This window comes from Vicugna pacos, chromosome 10, assembly GCF_048564905.1.
Source record: "Vicugna pacos chromosome 10, VicPac4, whole genome shotgun sequence".
Classification (NCBI taxonomy): Eukaryota; Metazoa; Chordata; class Mammalia; order Artiodactyla; family Camelidae; genus Vicugna; species Vicugna pacos.
In genome coordinates, this window is record NC_132996.1 from 24,083,262 (window position 1) to 24,098,750 (window position 15,489).

The 15,489-nt window shown below is 37.3% G+C and overlaps 1 protein-coding gene across 5 annotated transcripts in view; it reads left to right on the forward strand.

Moving 5' to 3' along the window:
- Positions 1 to 1,689: 1,689 nt before the first annotated feature.
- The window catches only part of LOC140698674 (glycerophosphodiester phosphodiesterase domain-containing protein 4-like), a 91,991-nt gene continuing 78,191 nt past the window's right edge, over positions 1,690 to 15,489 (forward strand). For 4 of the 5 annotated variants that reach the window (XM_072969129.1, XM_072969134.1, XM_072969130.1 and 1 more), the window contains exons 1-3: positions 1,690 to 1,780; positions 5,946 to 6,148; positions 10,101 to 10,204. In XM_072969129.1, coding sequence (XP_072825230.1) covers positions 5,960 to 6,148; positions 10,101 to 10,204 — 293 coding nt within the window. In that variant the 5' untranslated portion in view covers positions 1,690 to 1,780; positions 5,946 to 5,959. The remainder of the gene's footprint in view (positions 1,781 to 5,945; positions 6,149 to 10,100; positions 10,205 to 15,489) is intronic. The other variant, XM_072969133.1, reaches the window with a different exon arrangement.

Below are 15,489 nucleotides of genomic sequence, written 5' to 3' on the forward strand. Positions count from 1 at the left end.
CTATAGTCCTTGGTTAGTCTTTATTCAAGCCCTGTATCTGTGAATGTTGGCCTTAACTCCACACAATGCATGTACCCCAACACAGATGACTCTGGACTGCATAATATGTTCCTCTTGGCTATTTTCCTGTGTGGTCAAATGACCTTCACATGTTTGCCTCCTCTGACCATGACCTGTAACCTGAGGTGATTACCCAGATGTTTTGTGCTTTCTGTGATTCTTAGGCCCCCATAGCCACCACTTGACCTACATGTAAATGAGGAAACTTCCCAGTTGGCAGTGGTGAGGGAGGACTAGGAGACACTACAAAGTCTTACTCCTGGGTAGAGGGTAATTGAGGCTGAAGACAATAGGAAATCTGCCAGTTATGCCAGGCTAAATAGCTAATGAGCCCACTCTAGCCACTGAGTGGATTAGCCTGGATTCCTTAGCCAGGATGGTTTTATTTTTATTTATTACTGTTGTTATTTTAACCAGGGTGGATTTAGATCACAAAATTGACCTTCATAATCTGATAGCCAGAGTGCTGTCTGTGCTTTAATCAACACATCCTATTTTTAACGATCATGATTAGTGGCAAGTAGAATAATCAGTATTCTGGAAATAGGGAAAAGCACTGTGGTTATCTAATGTACCCAAATTAGAGCTCTGGTACCTCATTTATTGTCTGAGTCTAAGCTCCCTTAGCCCCTGGTTTAGGGAAGGGCTATTCATGGCTTTCCATATTCCAGTGATTTTCCAAGTGTGGTTCCTGCACCAGCAACATTAGCATCACCTGAGGACTCTTCAGGAATGCAAGCTCTCAAGGACCTCCATGGATATGCAGTCTGCAGATGAGCCCTCCAGGTGATTCCAACAGTTCAACTTTGAGAACTCCAGCCGTGGTCACTGTACTAACCGTTCTCCAGGGTTCCCTATAGATTGAAATGGTATATATTACTGATGGAATGGGGTATAATGCCCAGAGGCCACACTGAGATTGGAGTTGGAGAATTACAGTGGTTGAGAAATAAGGGTTGACTTGCTCAAGATTCTCTGCAGACTGGCCTTCCAGAAAAGGAGTTGGCCTTTGAGCTCCATGGAAACCAGCTGCAGCTGAATGCTTAAGGAAATTAATTCTACTATATTTCTTGTCGGGCATATCAAGACATGACTTTTTGCTCCCTGTCTTATCAGGAAAAAGCCTGTGCGCTCCTACCTAATGTACAATAAAGTGGTGAACTGGGCTTGAAGCCATGGTTCTGCCATGCCATACCTCTACTGGATCACAGCCCTTGTCAGTCAGCCATACTGTTTTTCAGACCTTTTCCTTTGTGAAGAAACAAACTTCCTCATTGACAGTGAGATGGGAAGGAGTTAATTGGGAGACACTGCACAGAAAAAAAAAAGGCAAAAAAAAAAAAAGTAAAAAGAAAAAAGAGACAATAACTGGGCTACAAAATAGTTAATGCCTGAACTAAATGATTAACAAGAACTAAGTTTATGTTTAATTTTATTAAACACTTTTTCTTTTTGTTTCTTTTGTGTTTATTTTAGAAGAACCAAAACAAAACAAACAAGACACACCTTAAAAGACATTTAAAGGCGGTGCTCTGAGCTAAGGTTGGGGGTTGGCCTTAAATTCAGTCTTGCGTCCTAAGGGGCATCTGAGGCCACGCCCCTGACCACGCCCACCGGCACCTTCAATGTCTGGCTTCCTCTTCCGCCCGGCCTCCATCTTGGGAGACGCTGGCTTCTCCAGCCTGAATTTTAGTTTTAGGTTTGGGGCTGTGAAGTCACCGTAAGTATTGTGTCCTGCTCTGAGCTTCCCCTTTAAGCATCTCTAGAAAGAAGAAGCTACGTTAATACTATCAAGTTGGCGGCCACACCTGAGGCGCTTTGCCCAGTCAGCTCACCATGTCAGGTGAAGCTGGCGCTGCCATTATCCCCACTTCTCCAGGGAGGACGCTGAGACAAAGGGCTTCCACCTAAGCTGATCCCCAGCCCCAATCGGACAGGGGCACGAAACCCCCAGCCCCTGGGCAGCCCGGTGGCTGGGCTGGGCTGGGCGTCCTGGGCTTAGTAGGAAGTCTTTGCAGCTCTGAATGGCGCGGCTTGTTTCTCTTCTCAAAGATCGCTGCCCAACGCTACCTGTATGTAGTAAACGTTTGAAAATAGTTGTTTCGTGTATTGTGTCCAGTTTTCTAGTTATATATGAGGGAAGGGTGAGTCTTTTTCTGGTATCTCAATCCTGATAGGCATGCCCGGGTTTTTGCCTCAGGCAGCTGGGTGAAGAGTGGTGCCTTTTACTGAGATGAGACTGACCTCAAGAGGAATACGTTTTGGAGGGAAAATGCAGAGTTGAATGTTGGTCATAATACTTTTGAAGTGCCTGTGAGAAATCCAAGTGGCGATTTCAGAAGTCTGTTGAATATGTGGGTTTGGAAATCAAGAGAAACTCTTTATTGAACTTTTCCTAAATACTATTGATTTTCATGTGAACTTGGCTACTCTGATAAACACAAAGTTAGATCTGTGCACATGTGGAAAATGGTTGTAGTAATGGTTCTGGTTAAAATGCTATCTTTTATTCAGACTCAAGCAGTTTACCTTCCTCGCAATCACAGAACTTTTGTTCACAACATCTTTCCTGAACTCTCTAATATTTGCAACTAATCACCTCAAGTTCATGTAGTTTCATTATCATCCAATTCAAACTCTTTTCTCATTTCAATTATGTTTATTTTCCTTTGATCCATGGGCATTTTTTTATAAATATGATATTTAATTCCAAAATGTGGAATTTTCTAGTTGTCTTTTTCTTACTGCTTTCTGGCATAAGTGCACTTTTGATAAATGTTCCATTTACATTTGAAAAGAATATACATTCTGCAGTCATTTAGTACAGTGTTCCATAAATGTTAATTAGGACGATTTTGTTAATCAAGTTGTTAAAATCTTCTATATCCTTACAGACTTTTTGTCTATGTATTGTATCCTTTATTTCCACCATGATTGTGGATTTGTCTATTTCTCTTTCAGAGGCTATGATTAGGTGCCTATAAATGGAAAATTCTTTCCTAAAAATAATTTTTCATCATTATGAAATGTCCCTCTTTGTTTCTGCTAATGATTTTTGCCTCAAGGTTTTTTGATCTGCTGGTAATATAGTGAGGTAGATTGTATCATTTGGTCTCAATTCTCACCCTCCTTTAATTTATACCCTGTTCTGGTCACATCTTTTGCCGCGCAGCTTTACAGTGCCCTTTATCATGAGTTGACTTCGACTTCAAGACATCCCTTGAAGCAAAAGCTTGAAGTGGGCTTGTACATTGAGACTTGCTCTCTTAGACAACTTCCATCACCATAAGAATGTACTCAGATCATCCTGATTGAGACATGAAGCAGAGTTCTCTAATCATACTAGCTGAGGCCAGTCTAGATCAGCAGGATGGATAGCTGATCAGTTCAGATGTATGAGTAGTAAATGCTTATTGTTATATGTGACTGAGGTTTTGTCCTTGGTTGGTACATGGCATTATCCTGGTAATGGAATACTGATACATGTATAAGGTATATCTTTTTCAGTTTTTTTTTACCTTCTATATAAACAAACCAAACTCTTGTAAGGACCGTATCGTTGGCTTTTTTTTTTCCTTTTTTTAAAAATTGAGTTATGGTAGTTTACAATGTTGTGTCAATTTCTGGTGTACAGCACAATTCTTAAGTCATACATGAATATACATATATTCATTTTCATATTCTTTTTTACCATGAGCTACTACAAGATATTGAATATATTTCCCTGTGCTATACGGTATAAACTTGTTTATCTATTTTATATGTAACAATCAGTATCTGCAGATTTCAAACTCCCAGTTTATCCCTTCCCACTTGCCTCCCCCTTGGTAACCACAAGTCTGTATTCTATGAGTCTGTTTCTGTTTTATACATAAGTTCATTTATCTTTTTTTTTTTTTAGATTCCACGTATGAGTGATATCATATTGAGTTTGTTCTTTTAATCCAGTTAGCAGTTAGACAATATTATTATTATTTTTTAATTGGAGCATTTAGTCCATTTATATTGAAAGGAATTGCTGATATATTTAGGTTTAAATCTGGCATTTACTATTTTCTTTCTAGTTGTTTTCCTGTTCTATGTATCTTTTTCACTTTTTCTTGCTTTCTTTTGGAATAATTGAGTAATATTTGTGATTTCATTTTACCTCCTATGTTGGTTTATTACACATTTACACCTTTTTCCAGAGGTAACTTTATCGTATACAATTTTCACATATCACAATCTACTTTCAAGTAATATTAAACCACTCACATATAGTATGAGAACTGTACAACAAACAGTACAGTTTAATTTTCCTCCTCCTGGCCTTTGAACTATTATCATGCATTTTACTTCTACAATTTTTACAAGATGCAATATCCTTTGTTACTGTTTTTTCTTCAGTCAGTTATCTTCTGAAGTAATTTTTTAACTGCGAAAAACATTATTTTTATACCCATTGATGTATTTAATATTTCCAGTGTACCTCATTCCTTTATGTAGATATGCATTCATTCTCATGTACACTTTTTTTCTTCATACAGAATTACTTTCTTTAACACTTCTTATGGTATGAATCACCTATTGATTAATTTTTCTGGTTTCAAATATCTGGGAAGATTTTATTTTATTTTATTTTTTTGTAACTGTCTTTGCTAAGTGCTGAATTCTAGGCTAACATGTTTTGTTTTTTCTTCAGTTCTTTAAAGATGTCTCTCCACTGTCTTTTGGCTTGCATTGCTTTCAACGAGAAATCATTGTTGAAAGTATGTGAAAAAGTCATTTTTATGTTTGTTCCTCTACATGTAATATGTCTTTCCTCTCTGATGGTTTTGAGATTTTTTTCGTTATCAGTGTTTTTTTAAGCATCTTGATTGTGATATGTTTTGTAGTTTTCCGTATGTGCCTTTTCCTTGGGGTTTGTTGTGTTTATTAGGTCTGTGGGTTTATAGTTTTCATCAAATTTGGAAATTTTTCAGCCATTGATTCTTCAAATACTGTTTCTGTTCCTTACTTTCTCCTTCTTCTTTTTCAGGGACTGTAGTCACATTTATCTTAGAATACTTATAGTTGCTCTGCAGCTCACAATTTTCTCTCTGTTCTTTTCAAATTCTCTTGTTCTCTAATCTTTTCTTCTGCAATGTGTAATCTGTTCTTAATCCCAGCACTGAATTTTTCATCTCAGGCAATTACATCTTTCATCTCTGGAAGTTCAGTTTGTATCTTTTAAAAATATGGACCTATTTTGGACCCTGAGGAGGAAGTCCTTTTCCATAGTGAAATAGCAAGATGGAAGAGGTCTGAGTTCTTAATGACATTGTAAAGTTACATATCACATAATTTGTTTTTTCTACCTTTGAAATTTCTTGTTGCCAGAATTTCAAGAAATCTTATCTTATTTCAGCCATTGCTATTTTAAATATAATTCTTAATTGAGGGTGTCCCTAACTAATTCCTTATAGGAGAGGAGAGAAAAGGAAGGGGTAGGCAGCTGTGTGTCTGAGTAACTTACTAGTCAAGGATTACATATTTTCATATGCCTCCCTCATGTCTCTAAGTTTTTAAATTATTTCAAGAGCACATTACAGTTTAAAAAAAAGTTTGAATATATTAGCTAATTTGATTCCTTTAGCATCTATTAGTAGGCCAGGAGAGAGAATATGGTACAATCTTAGAAGTGAGAAGACTAAACATTGAATGGTACAATGACTGCAGTAAACACTCAGCTAGTTAGTGGGAAATGTCAGATGAAGGTCTACTTTTCTCCACCTAATCCAGTGTGTTATCCTAGATTATAAAAACCTTTTAAATCCATCTATTTTGATGGAATTTCCTGTGGAATGGTTGGGTTGGAAACATTTGACAGAACTACTAGATCCTGATTGTTCTATTTGTCATTACAGCAAAAAGGTGAACCATGCCTAAGAAGGCCAACAGGATTAAGCCTAGGAGCCAGAAGACAAGAAGACGAAAAAAGGGTATTCCATGGATTGTACGCATCTTCAGCCACCAATGCTATGTTGCTGCCATTATTGGCTGCTACAGCTGCCACTGGAAAGTCAAACGGGAGAAAAAATCTGAACTTGGATCCTGCTGCTGCTCTTGGGTACAGAGAGATGGGAGGGAGCTGGACCACATCTTCTTAGATCTGGGAGCATGGGCTGGTTCCTGTCCCCATGAGGGCTCGTCAGAGTCTTCAGGACTGGGCATGCCAGGGCTCTAGTTCTTCCATGAAAGGGCTGCCACAATTCTGGAGCCAGAGTTAACTTTGCTGAAACATGTGCTTGTTTTCTTCATTCTCTTTCATATTCATTCTTCATTTCTCCTCTTTATTGTCATTCATTTATTTAATTATTCAACTTTCCTTTTGTGAATAAATGAACCTTAAAGAAAAAGTGAGGTTTAGGTAACATTAGACGTTTTTGGCTAGGGAGTAGAAGAGTGCCTGAATCTTTAATTCTCTCTTCAGTGTAAGTTTCCCAAAAGAGTTACACTATGAGAAGAAATAGCAAGTGGGAAACAGGATGCTCCTTTATTTTTGATCAGGCTGACACCTGACTTTCCCTAAGTGGAGATCACTGATAAGGCTGAGTGGTGGCATGGTATGTGGTCAAGCCTCATTGAGGGCCTCTTTCTTTCTTTAAGCCATATGTTGGGACCCTTTGAGGGCTGTATGATGTAAGACACCAAATGCTGCACACACTGAAGTGGGAAGAAGAAGGCCACGTCATGACTTTCACTTAATCATAAACTTAGAATAGCTAGGGTCTGAGATTCTGACCAATTGGATCACAAGTTTCTAATGTCTGAGGTGGGGAACACAAAGAAAGCAGTGGAAATGGAAGTCCTCCCTGGATTAAGCAGGGTGTTCTTCTGTCCCTGTATCTTTCCTGCTCAGATATTTGGCTTCTAAGTGGGGATAACACAGGTGCCTCAGGCATAGTTCCTGCTCTCAAGGAATTCACAGTCTACTGGAGGAAAAGACAAGTACACACTTAATCTCAATACAGTGAGAAGGGTTATAATTGTGTGTATGTGTCTATGCGTTTACATGCAGTCACACGTCCATGTGCAAGGGAAGGGCTGAAAATAACTTCATTTAGAAGGTGAAAGGTGATTAAGAATTGGATAGGTAAAAAATAGGGGATGGCAGAAGAAATGGTATTGGAGGAGGAGTCAGAGGGCGTTGGTGTAAGGTTTATTTTAAGTGGAGCAGAGGATATGTATGAATGGAGAAATGATGGGAAGTGAAACTGGAGAGGGAGATGGGACAGATATTGTGTGGTTTTAAGAGTTTGACTTCTGCCATGTAGGGCATAAAGAATCCCTAAGGATTTTAAGCTACTGATGTTGCCTGAGTGATGTTCTGGAATGATCCTGTGGAAGATGAATTGAAAGGTACAAGAGTAATTCAGGGAGATGTCTTTGTCTTCAAAGAGAAAGGAATAATGGTAGTCAAGGTAAGAGATGTTGCTGTCCTGGACTAGAGTAGTGATGAGAAAAATGGAGAAAAGTAAATTGATTCAACAGATATTTATTACTTAGGGATGATATAGTAAGTCACAAGAGAGCTATAAAAAGGACATAGAGTGAAAGATGAAGGGAGGCTTCATGGAAAAGTTGACATTCCTGGTAGTGCGGTATAATGGAACACTCCCTAGACCAGAGCGTGGGAATACGTTTTGGTCCTTGTTCCAGCTCGGCCTTTGGGCTGCTTAAGTGACATCTCCAAGCCTCTCTACAACTAGAGAATTGCACTACATAATTCTCAAGGTTTCTAAATAATTCTCAAGGCCTCATTTCTGCATAGTATATAACAAAAGAGGGGAGATCATTTGTTCTGGGGAAAGACTTCCTGGATTTATGGCTTCACCACTGACTCTCTCCAAATTAGAGCTTTACTGTTACGGAACTTAGGCAAGTTACCTAACATTCTGGTGATTGATTCCTCATTAGAATGATGGAAGTGGTAACAGTAGTACTCACCAACAGGATTTGTTACGAGAAAAGAAGAGGCAAGATGTGGAAAACACTTAAAATTGGGCTTACACACAGTTAGCACTCAAATGTTAGCTATTACTGCTACTGTTCTTGGAGCGCCTGACTTGTGGAAGTCGTCTTCCACATGTAAGAATGATGGTGCAGGGAATTTTGGGTAGAGGAAATAAGGTGGGGAAAGTCCAGAGATAGAGAAGCACAGTGGTGTGTTTAGGGGAAAACGAATTTCCAGTGTTGAACTTAAGGACAGGTAAAGTGATAAATGATAACTGATAGGGTGGTAAAGGAATATTTTAATCAAACTATGAAGCAGCTTTATTTCAAGCTAAAATATTTGAACTTTGTCCTATAAGCAGTGAGGAGCTTTTGGACATTTTTGAGCAAGAGTGGCAACAGTGAGAATCAAAATTAGGAAATGGATTCATTCAACAAAAACAAGTTTATTGAATGTGTGCCACACCGAATAAGACCACTAAGGCCTCTGGCCCTCCTGCAGTGGGACGAGTTAGGTAATACACAGTAATGAAGAAAGGTGGTTTCATTTAGTGATGAGAGCTTTGGAGATAGTACATAGGAAAATGTGCTAGGTGGATGGGAGAGTGGTTAGAACAGACTTTTTTGAAATAGTGACATGTGAGCAGTCTCTTACATGAAGAGGTAGAGCCAGCCATGTATACATCTCAGGGCAAAAATATTCCAGGCAGAGGAACCAGGAAGTACAAAGCTCTTTGAGTTGGAAACAGATTTGGTCATGTTCTAGAAACAGAAGATCAGTGTGGCTGGAGTTCATAGATGGAGTCAGTGTGTAGAAGGGGATGAGGTGAAGGATGGGCACGGTTGATCATGTAGGCGCTTTGGGCCATGGCAGGCAGTTTGGATGATGTTCTGGTACAGTCAAAAGCTCTGGGAGGGTTTTGGGTAGGGAGTGACTTTATCTGATACATATTTTAAAAATTGACACATGTTCTGTAGAGAATGAGTATAAACCAGAGTCAGATCCTGTGTTTTTCATTTTCCTACACTCAGGAAGTGGTGGTTTAGTGCCTTATTGCTTATAATATCTTTTATCAGACTGGTTATGTCAATACCCTGTCTATGTTTACCATTTTACTTTTTTATTCTTACTTTCACAATAACCCCATATTTTCGAGAAGGCAGGGATTATTCTACCCACATTTTAGAGATTACAGGATCCCAAAGAGAATTTCTCATTATATGATGTAGAAATGTTAGATTATAACTCAGGTAGCAACCCAAATGTAATGCTCCTGGGAAGGAGTTGATAACTTCTGGTTTGGCTGGTGTGTGATAGGATTTTCAGTGACGGAGGCTATCTTCAAGTCTCAGTTTGCACAAGTTCTCCATAAAGATATCCTCCATCCTGGCTTTGAGCTCACAGACATGGACAGTGCCCCTGCCAATTCTTGGCTGAGTGACTTTGAGTCAATTACCTTACCTCTCTGAGATTTAGTTCTTTTTTCTGCAAAATGAGGTTAAAATACCTAACTTACGAGGCTACACTGAGAAATAAAGCAAATGAAAGTAGCTTGTGAAGTCCCTGGCATTGTATTGGTGTAAAATAGCTAGTCAAAAAAAGATTTATTCCCTAACCTGCTTCTTCCTTCCCCCAAATGTGGGTAGATAAATGACTAAATGAACTGATGAATGATGAATGAATGAATCACTCAATAAATGAACAAACATTAGGTACATGGAGAGGTGGATGAATTCAACAGATGATTATTGAGAGCCAGTTACATTTAAGGAACTGTGCTAGATATGGGCAATACAGAGATGTGTAACGGAAGTTCCTTTTCCTCAGAGAAGAAACTCACATCAGGTACAAGCATGTAAACATATAATTGTAATTCATTGTGTAAATGTTATATATGTAGCCTTATACAAAATTCCATAGGGGTAAAAGAATACAGTGGTCACTCTAACCTGGGGAGGGTAACGTAGAGCTGCAATTATACGGACCTTTGGTGAGTATATACAGATGTCACCGAGGTACCATGGATAAATGGAGCTAAATTAGACTTTCTTCTTTCTCTTCCCAGAGGGAGCTATTATTTTACCCATGGCTGCTTACTGCACTTAGCGTGTCTGTGCTTTTGCTGTTCGTGTGGGTAGAATCCTCAAATGAATACAATGGCTTTGATTGGTGAGTTTCACATTTTGTATTTTCTTTTGTGTAAGGGCTATTTGGTCTAATAGCCACATGGATCCTACCTCAAGTTCAAAAGATCTGGTGGTATAAAAGGGAGGGTGGACAAAACCGGGCTTTCTACAGCTGGGGGATGAGAGGCCTGAATCTGAGGAGGGGTAAGGATGCTCAGCACCCTCAGCTCTTATACTTCCCTTCCACCTGTGCTCACCCTCACAGTTAGACCAAATCTGGCTCAGTGGGGAACTTTCTCTGTGCTTCCAGTTTCCCAGTCCTTCTATTCAGGTGACTCCCTGACACCTTGTTTCTCAGTCTTCTTGTCTGAAGTACTGATGCCTACATTAGTTGGTCTTCATGATCTCTGTCCATGAACCCTGATGTCTCTGCCTCACCTCTAGCCCCTGCTTCTTCCTTCTGTCCTTAGGGGCTTCCTAAAACTCTGAAGACAGAAATGATGTCCCATCTCAGCAGCTTTTCTGGCCTAGTTCCTACTCTGGACTACTCCCAGCTCTTTCAATTTCTCTTGTCTGATTGCTGCAAATCTTACACATTATTTGGTATTTAGGGGAGAAAAGAGTATATTTGAGTATGAGGCTTTTTAAAAAATGAAATACAGTTTATTTTTCCTTTCATAGAAGTAAAATGTAGTTTTTTTTAATGTAAAAAATACTGAAAGGTAGAACATATTAAAATGCACTTAGTCTTATTCTTGAGTGACTGTCACTTGTTATATTTCCCAGTCTTCTATGCTTATTTTTATATTATTATGCTCATATCATTTATGTAATTTTGCTCTTTCTTTTCACTTAAAATAGTTGCAAACGTTTTGATAAATTGTTAAAACTTAATGAACATGATTTAAAATGATGTAAAAATATTTCCTGATAAAAAGGTGGTCTGATATACTTACTTAGGCACTTTTTATTGGTAGGCATTATGAGTGTTTCCAGTTTTTCTGTTTTTATACAATAAGAACACAGAGAAATCTTTGGGTTCTGATTTATGTTGTTATAATAGATTCCTGCAAGTGGTGTTACCAAGTCAAGAAGAACAAACACTAGTAAAATTCATTATGCCTGTTGCCAAAGTACTTTCTCAAAAGATTTTAGCATTTTCCATTCACAATAGAGGTATATGAGTTTTTATTTTAACCTGCTATTGACAGCCTTAACTATTCTAGTTTTGAATCATTTTAATTAATTTTCTAGATGGAATTTGTTTTGTTTTAATTTGATCTTTGGTTAAGTTTCACAACTGGTTTATTTAACTTTTTTTTTTTAGTTTTATTCCTTTAACTTTATTTTGTGTGATCTTTACTAATTTTTCATAAATTTATATATAATCTTTATTTATGGACAAGTTTTAAATTATTCCACAGCACTTGAAATACAAAAATATTTCATTTTGAAGTAAATTTCATCTCAGTCTTTAAAAACTTTTTAAGATGAAATTGATGTATAACATGATTTTAGTTTCAGGTATACAACATAATAATTTGGTATTTGTATATGTAGTGAAATGATCACAGTAAATCTTTTTTAACATCTATCACCACACATAATTACAATTTTTTTCTTGTGATGAGAACTTTTAAGATCAGCTCTCTTAGCAATTTGCAAATATATAATGCAGTATTATTAACTGTAGTCACCATGCTGTCATGGTGTCATGACGCCCATGAGTTATTTATGTAGTAACGGAAAGTTTGTAACTTTTGACTGTCTTCACTCATTTCATCTGTCACCCACCCTAACCTCTGGTAGCCACCAATATATTCTGTCTATGAGCTTGTTTTTTTGTTTTTGTTTTTGTCTTTAGATTCTACATGTAAGTGAGATTATTTGATATTTGTCTTTCTCTGTCCGATTTACTTGGCATAATGTCCACACGGGTTCATCAAGGTTGTCACAAATGGCAAGATTTCCTCCTTTTTTTGTGGCTGAATTATATTCCATTGTATATACATACCATATATTTTTTATCCATTTGTCAGTGACTGCTTAAGATTGTTTCTAAATCATGGCTATTGTAAATGATACTGCAGCAAACATAGACTGTACGTATATTTTTTCCAGTTAGTGTTTTCATTTTCTTTGGATAAATACTCAGAAGTAATATTGCTGGATCGTATGGTAGCTCTGTTTAAATTTCTTTTTAGGATCCTCCGTACCGTTTTCCATAGAGCCGCACTTGTTAAATTCCCACCAATAGTACACAAGAGTTCCCTTTTCTCCTTATCCTCGCAGATACTTGTTATATCTTGTCTTTCTGATAATAGCCATTCTAACAGGTGTGAGGTGATATCTCATTGTGATTTTGATTTGCATTTCCCTGATTGTTAGTGATGATGAGCACCTTTTTATGTACCTGTTGGCCTGTGTGTCTTCTTAGGAAAAATGTCTATTCAGGTCCTCTGCCAAATTTTTAATTGGATTGTTTGTTTATTTGCTATTCAGTTGTATGAGTCCTTTATATATCTTGAATATTAATTGCTTAATCAGATATATGATTTGCAAATATTTTCTCCAATTTGGTAGGTTTGCCTTTTTATTTTGTTGATGATTTCCTTGCTGTGCAGAAGCTTTTTAGCTTGATGTGGTCCCACTTGCTTGTTTTTGTTTTTGTTGCCTTTGCTTTTGGTGTCAAATCCAAAACAATCATTGCCAAGACTGATGTTAAGGAGCTTACTTCCTGTTTTCTTCTAGGAGTTTTATGGTTTCAGGTTTAATGTTCCAGTCTTTAATCCATTTTGAGTTGATTTTTGTGTGTCGTGTAACATATTGGTCAAGTTTCATTATTTTTCATGTGGCTGTCCAGGTTTTTCAACACTGTTTATTGAAGAGACTCTCCTTTCCTCATTGTATATCCTGGTTCTTCTCTCTTTTGCTGTCAAATAATTGACATATATACATGGGTTTATTTCTGGTCTCTTTATGGTATTCCATTTATCTGTGGTGCTTCCAGCTTTGTTCTTCTTTCTCAATATTACTTTGGCTATTTGGGGTCTTTTGTTATTCCATAAAAATTTTAGGATTGTTTGTTCTATTTCTGTAAAAATTGCCATTAGAATTTTGATAGGGATTGCATCAAATCTGTAGATGGCTTTTGGTAGTATGGAAATATTAACAAGATTAATTCTTCCAATCCATAAACATGAGGTATCTTTCTGTTTTTTTGTGTCTTCAATTTCTTCATCAGTGTCTCATAGTTTTCAGTGTATAGGTCTTTCACCTCTTTGGTTAAATTTATTCCTAAGTATTGTATTGTTGATAATGATATTGTAACTGGGATTGTTTTCTTAATTTCTTTTTTATATATTTATCATTGTATAGAAATGCAACAGATTTTTGTATATTGATTTTGTATTCTACAACTGTACTGAATTCATTAATTAGATCTAATGGAGTCTTTAATACTTTCTATATATAAAATCATGTCTTCTTCAAATAGAGAAAGTTTTACATCTTCCTTTCCAATTCTGATACCTTTTTTTTTTTTTTTGCCTGATTGCTCTGGCAGGACTTCTAGTACTATGTTGAAAAGGAGTGGTGAGAGTGTGCATTTTGTCTTATTCCTGATCTTAGAGGATAAGTTTTTCACCTTTCACCATTAAGATGTTAGATGTGGGCTTGTCATGTGTGGCCTTTAATTTGTTGAGACATATTCCTCCTACATCCAGTTTGTTGAGAATTTTAATCATGAATGGAGCCAGAATTTGTCAGATGCTATTTTTATGTTTATTGAGATGACTGAATGATTTTTATCTTTCTATTAATGTGATGTATCACTTTTATTGATATATGTGTAGAACCATCCTTGCGTTACAGGGACAAATTCCACTTGATCATGGTGTATGATCCTTTTAATGTGCTGCTGTATTCAGCTTGCTAGTATTTTGTTATAAATTCTCACATCTGTAGGGTTCATCAGGGATATTGGCCTGTAGTTTCATTTCTTGTAGTATCCTTATCTGACTTTTATATGAGGGAAATGCTGGCTTTGTAAAATGAATTGTGGAGCATCTTCTCATCTTCAACTTTTTTGTAAGAGTTTGAGAAAGATTAATATTAATTCTTTAAATGTTTAAAATGTACTAGTGAAGCATTCGTGTCCTGTGCTTTTCTTTTTCAGGCAGTTTTGATTACTGATTCAATCTCCATCCTCACTATTTGTTCAGAATCTCTATTTATGATTCAGTCTTGGTAGGTTGTATCTTCTAGAAATGGAGCCTTTTTCTCTTGGTTGTCCAAGTTTTTGGCATATAGTTGTTCATAGAAGTCCTTTCTGTTGTCTCAGTTGTAATGACTCCTTTTTCATTTAAAATTTAATTTAAAATGGGGTCCTCTTTTTTTTTTTGGTTAGTCTTGCTAAAGTTTTGTCAATTTTGTTTATTTCATAAAGAAAGAAACTCTTAGTTTTGTTAATATTTTCTGTTGTTTTCCTAATCTCTATTTCACTTATTTACTGAATAAACAAGCTCTTGAATGAAGAGAAGTCCTTGAGGAAGGACCTTGGTATGCAAAAGGACCTGACTGTATAAAACTGTATATTGTCAGTCTTATTCCCAGTCCCCCCTACCCCCTCCTTGCCCAAAGAACCTCTGGACATTTACCATGGTGGTTGTGCATTGAGGAAGAAGAAATACTTTTAGAGGAATTACTGGGCACTGACTCTGAACTGACACAAAATCCTGGAGATATGAAACAGCACTGTGATTGACTAGGCAGAGTAATCACTAGAGATAGGTAGTCAATGGAGATTTTTTCAGGCTTATCTCTACAGTTGGGTCCCCAAACCAACCCTGTGGTTATTTCTCTAGTTCTCAAATGCATAGTTGAAATAAACATACTTGGAAGTAGGCAGAATCCCCGCAGCAATCAAATAAAAATTATAAATGTAAGAATGAGCTCCCACTGTTCCTAAAGCCACAAGTGAGTTTCATGGACAATTGTCCATGGCTGCTGTAGCAAATTACCACAAATTCAATGGCCTGAAGCAATGCCGCTCTTGTCTAAGGGCCTCATAGGCATACAGATGCTGGGAAGCATGGTAGACTATTGGTCACAAGAGCTGTTGGTGGAGTCATGTCAGGAACTCACATTTGCTTATTACTGAAGGTTGCTTACTAGGGCATGTGCTTCCCTGAGGGCATTAGTGTCAGTTTAAGGTCTCTGCAATCCACCTGGACAAACAAAATGGATGCCAAGGCAGCAGTACCATGGAGTAGCTTAGCTAAACTCTTGCCACAGTGATAGACAGACAGGTTCCATGGTTTGTGTGTG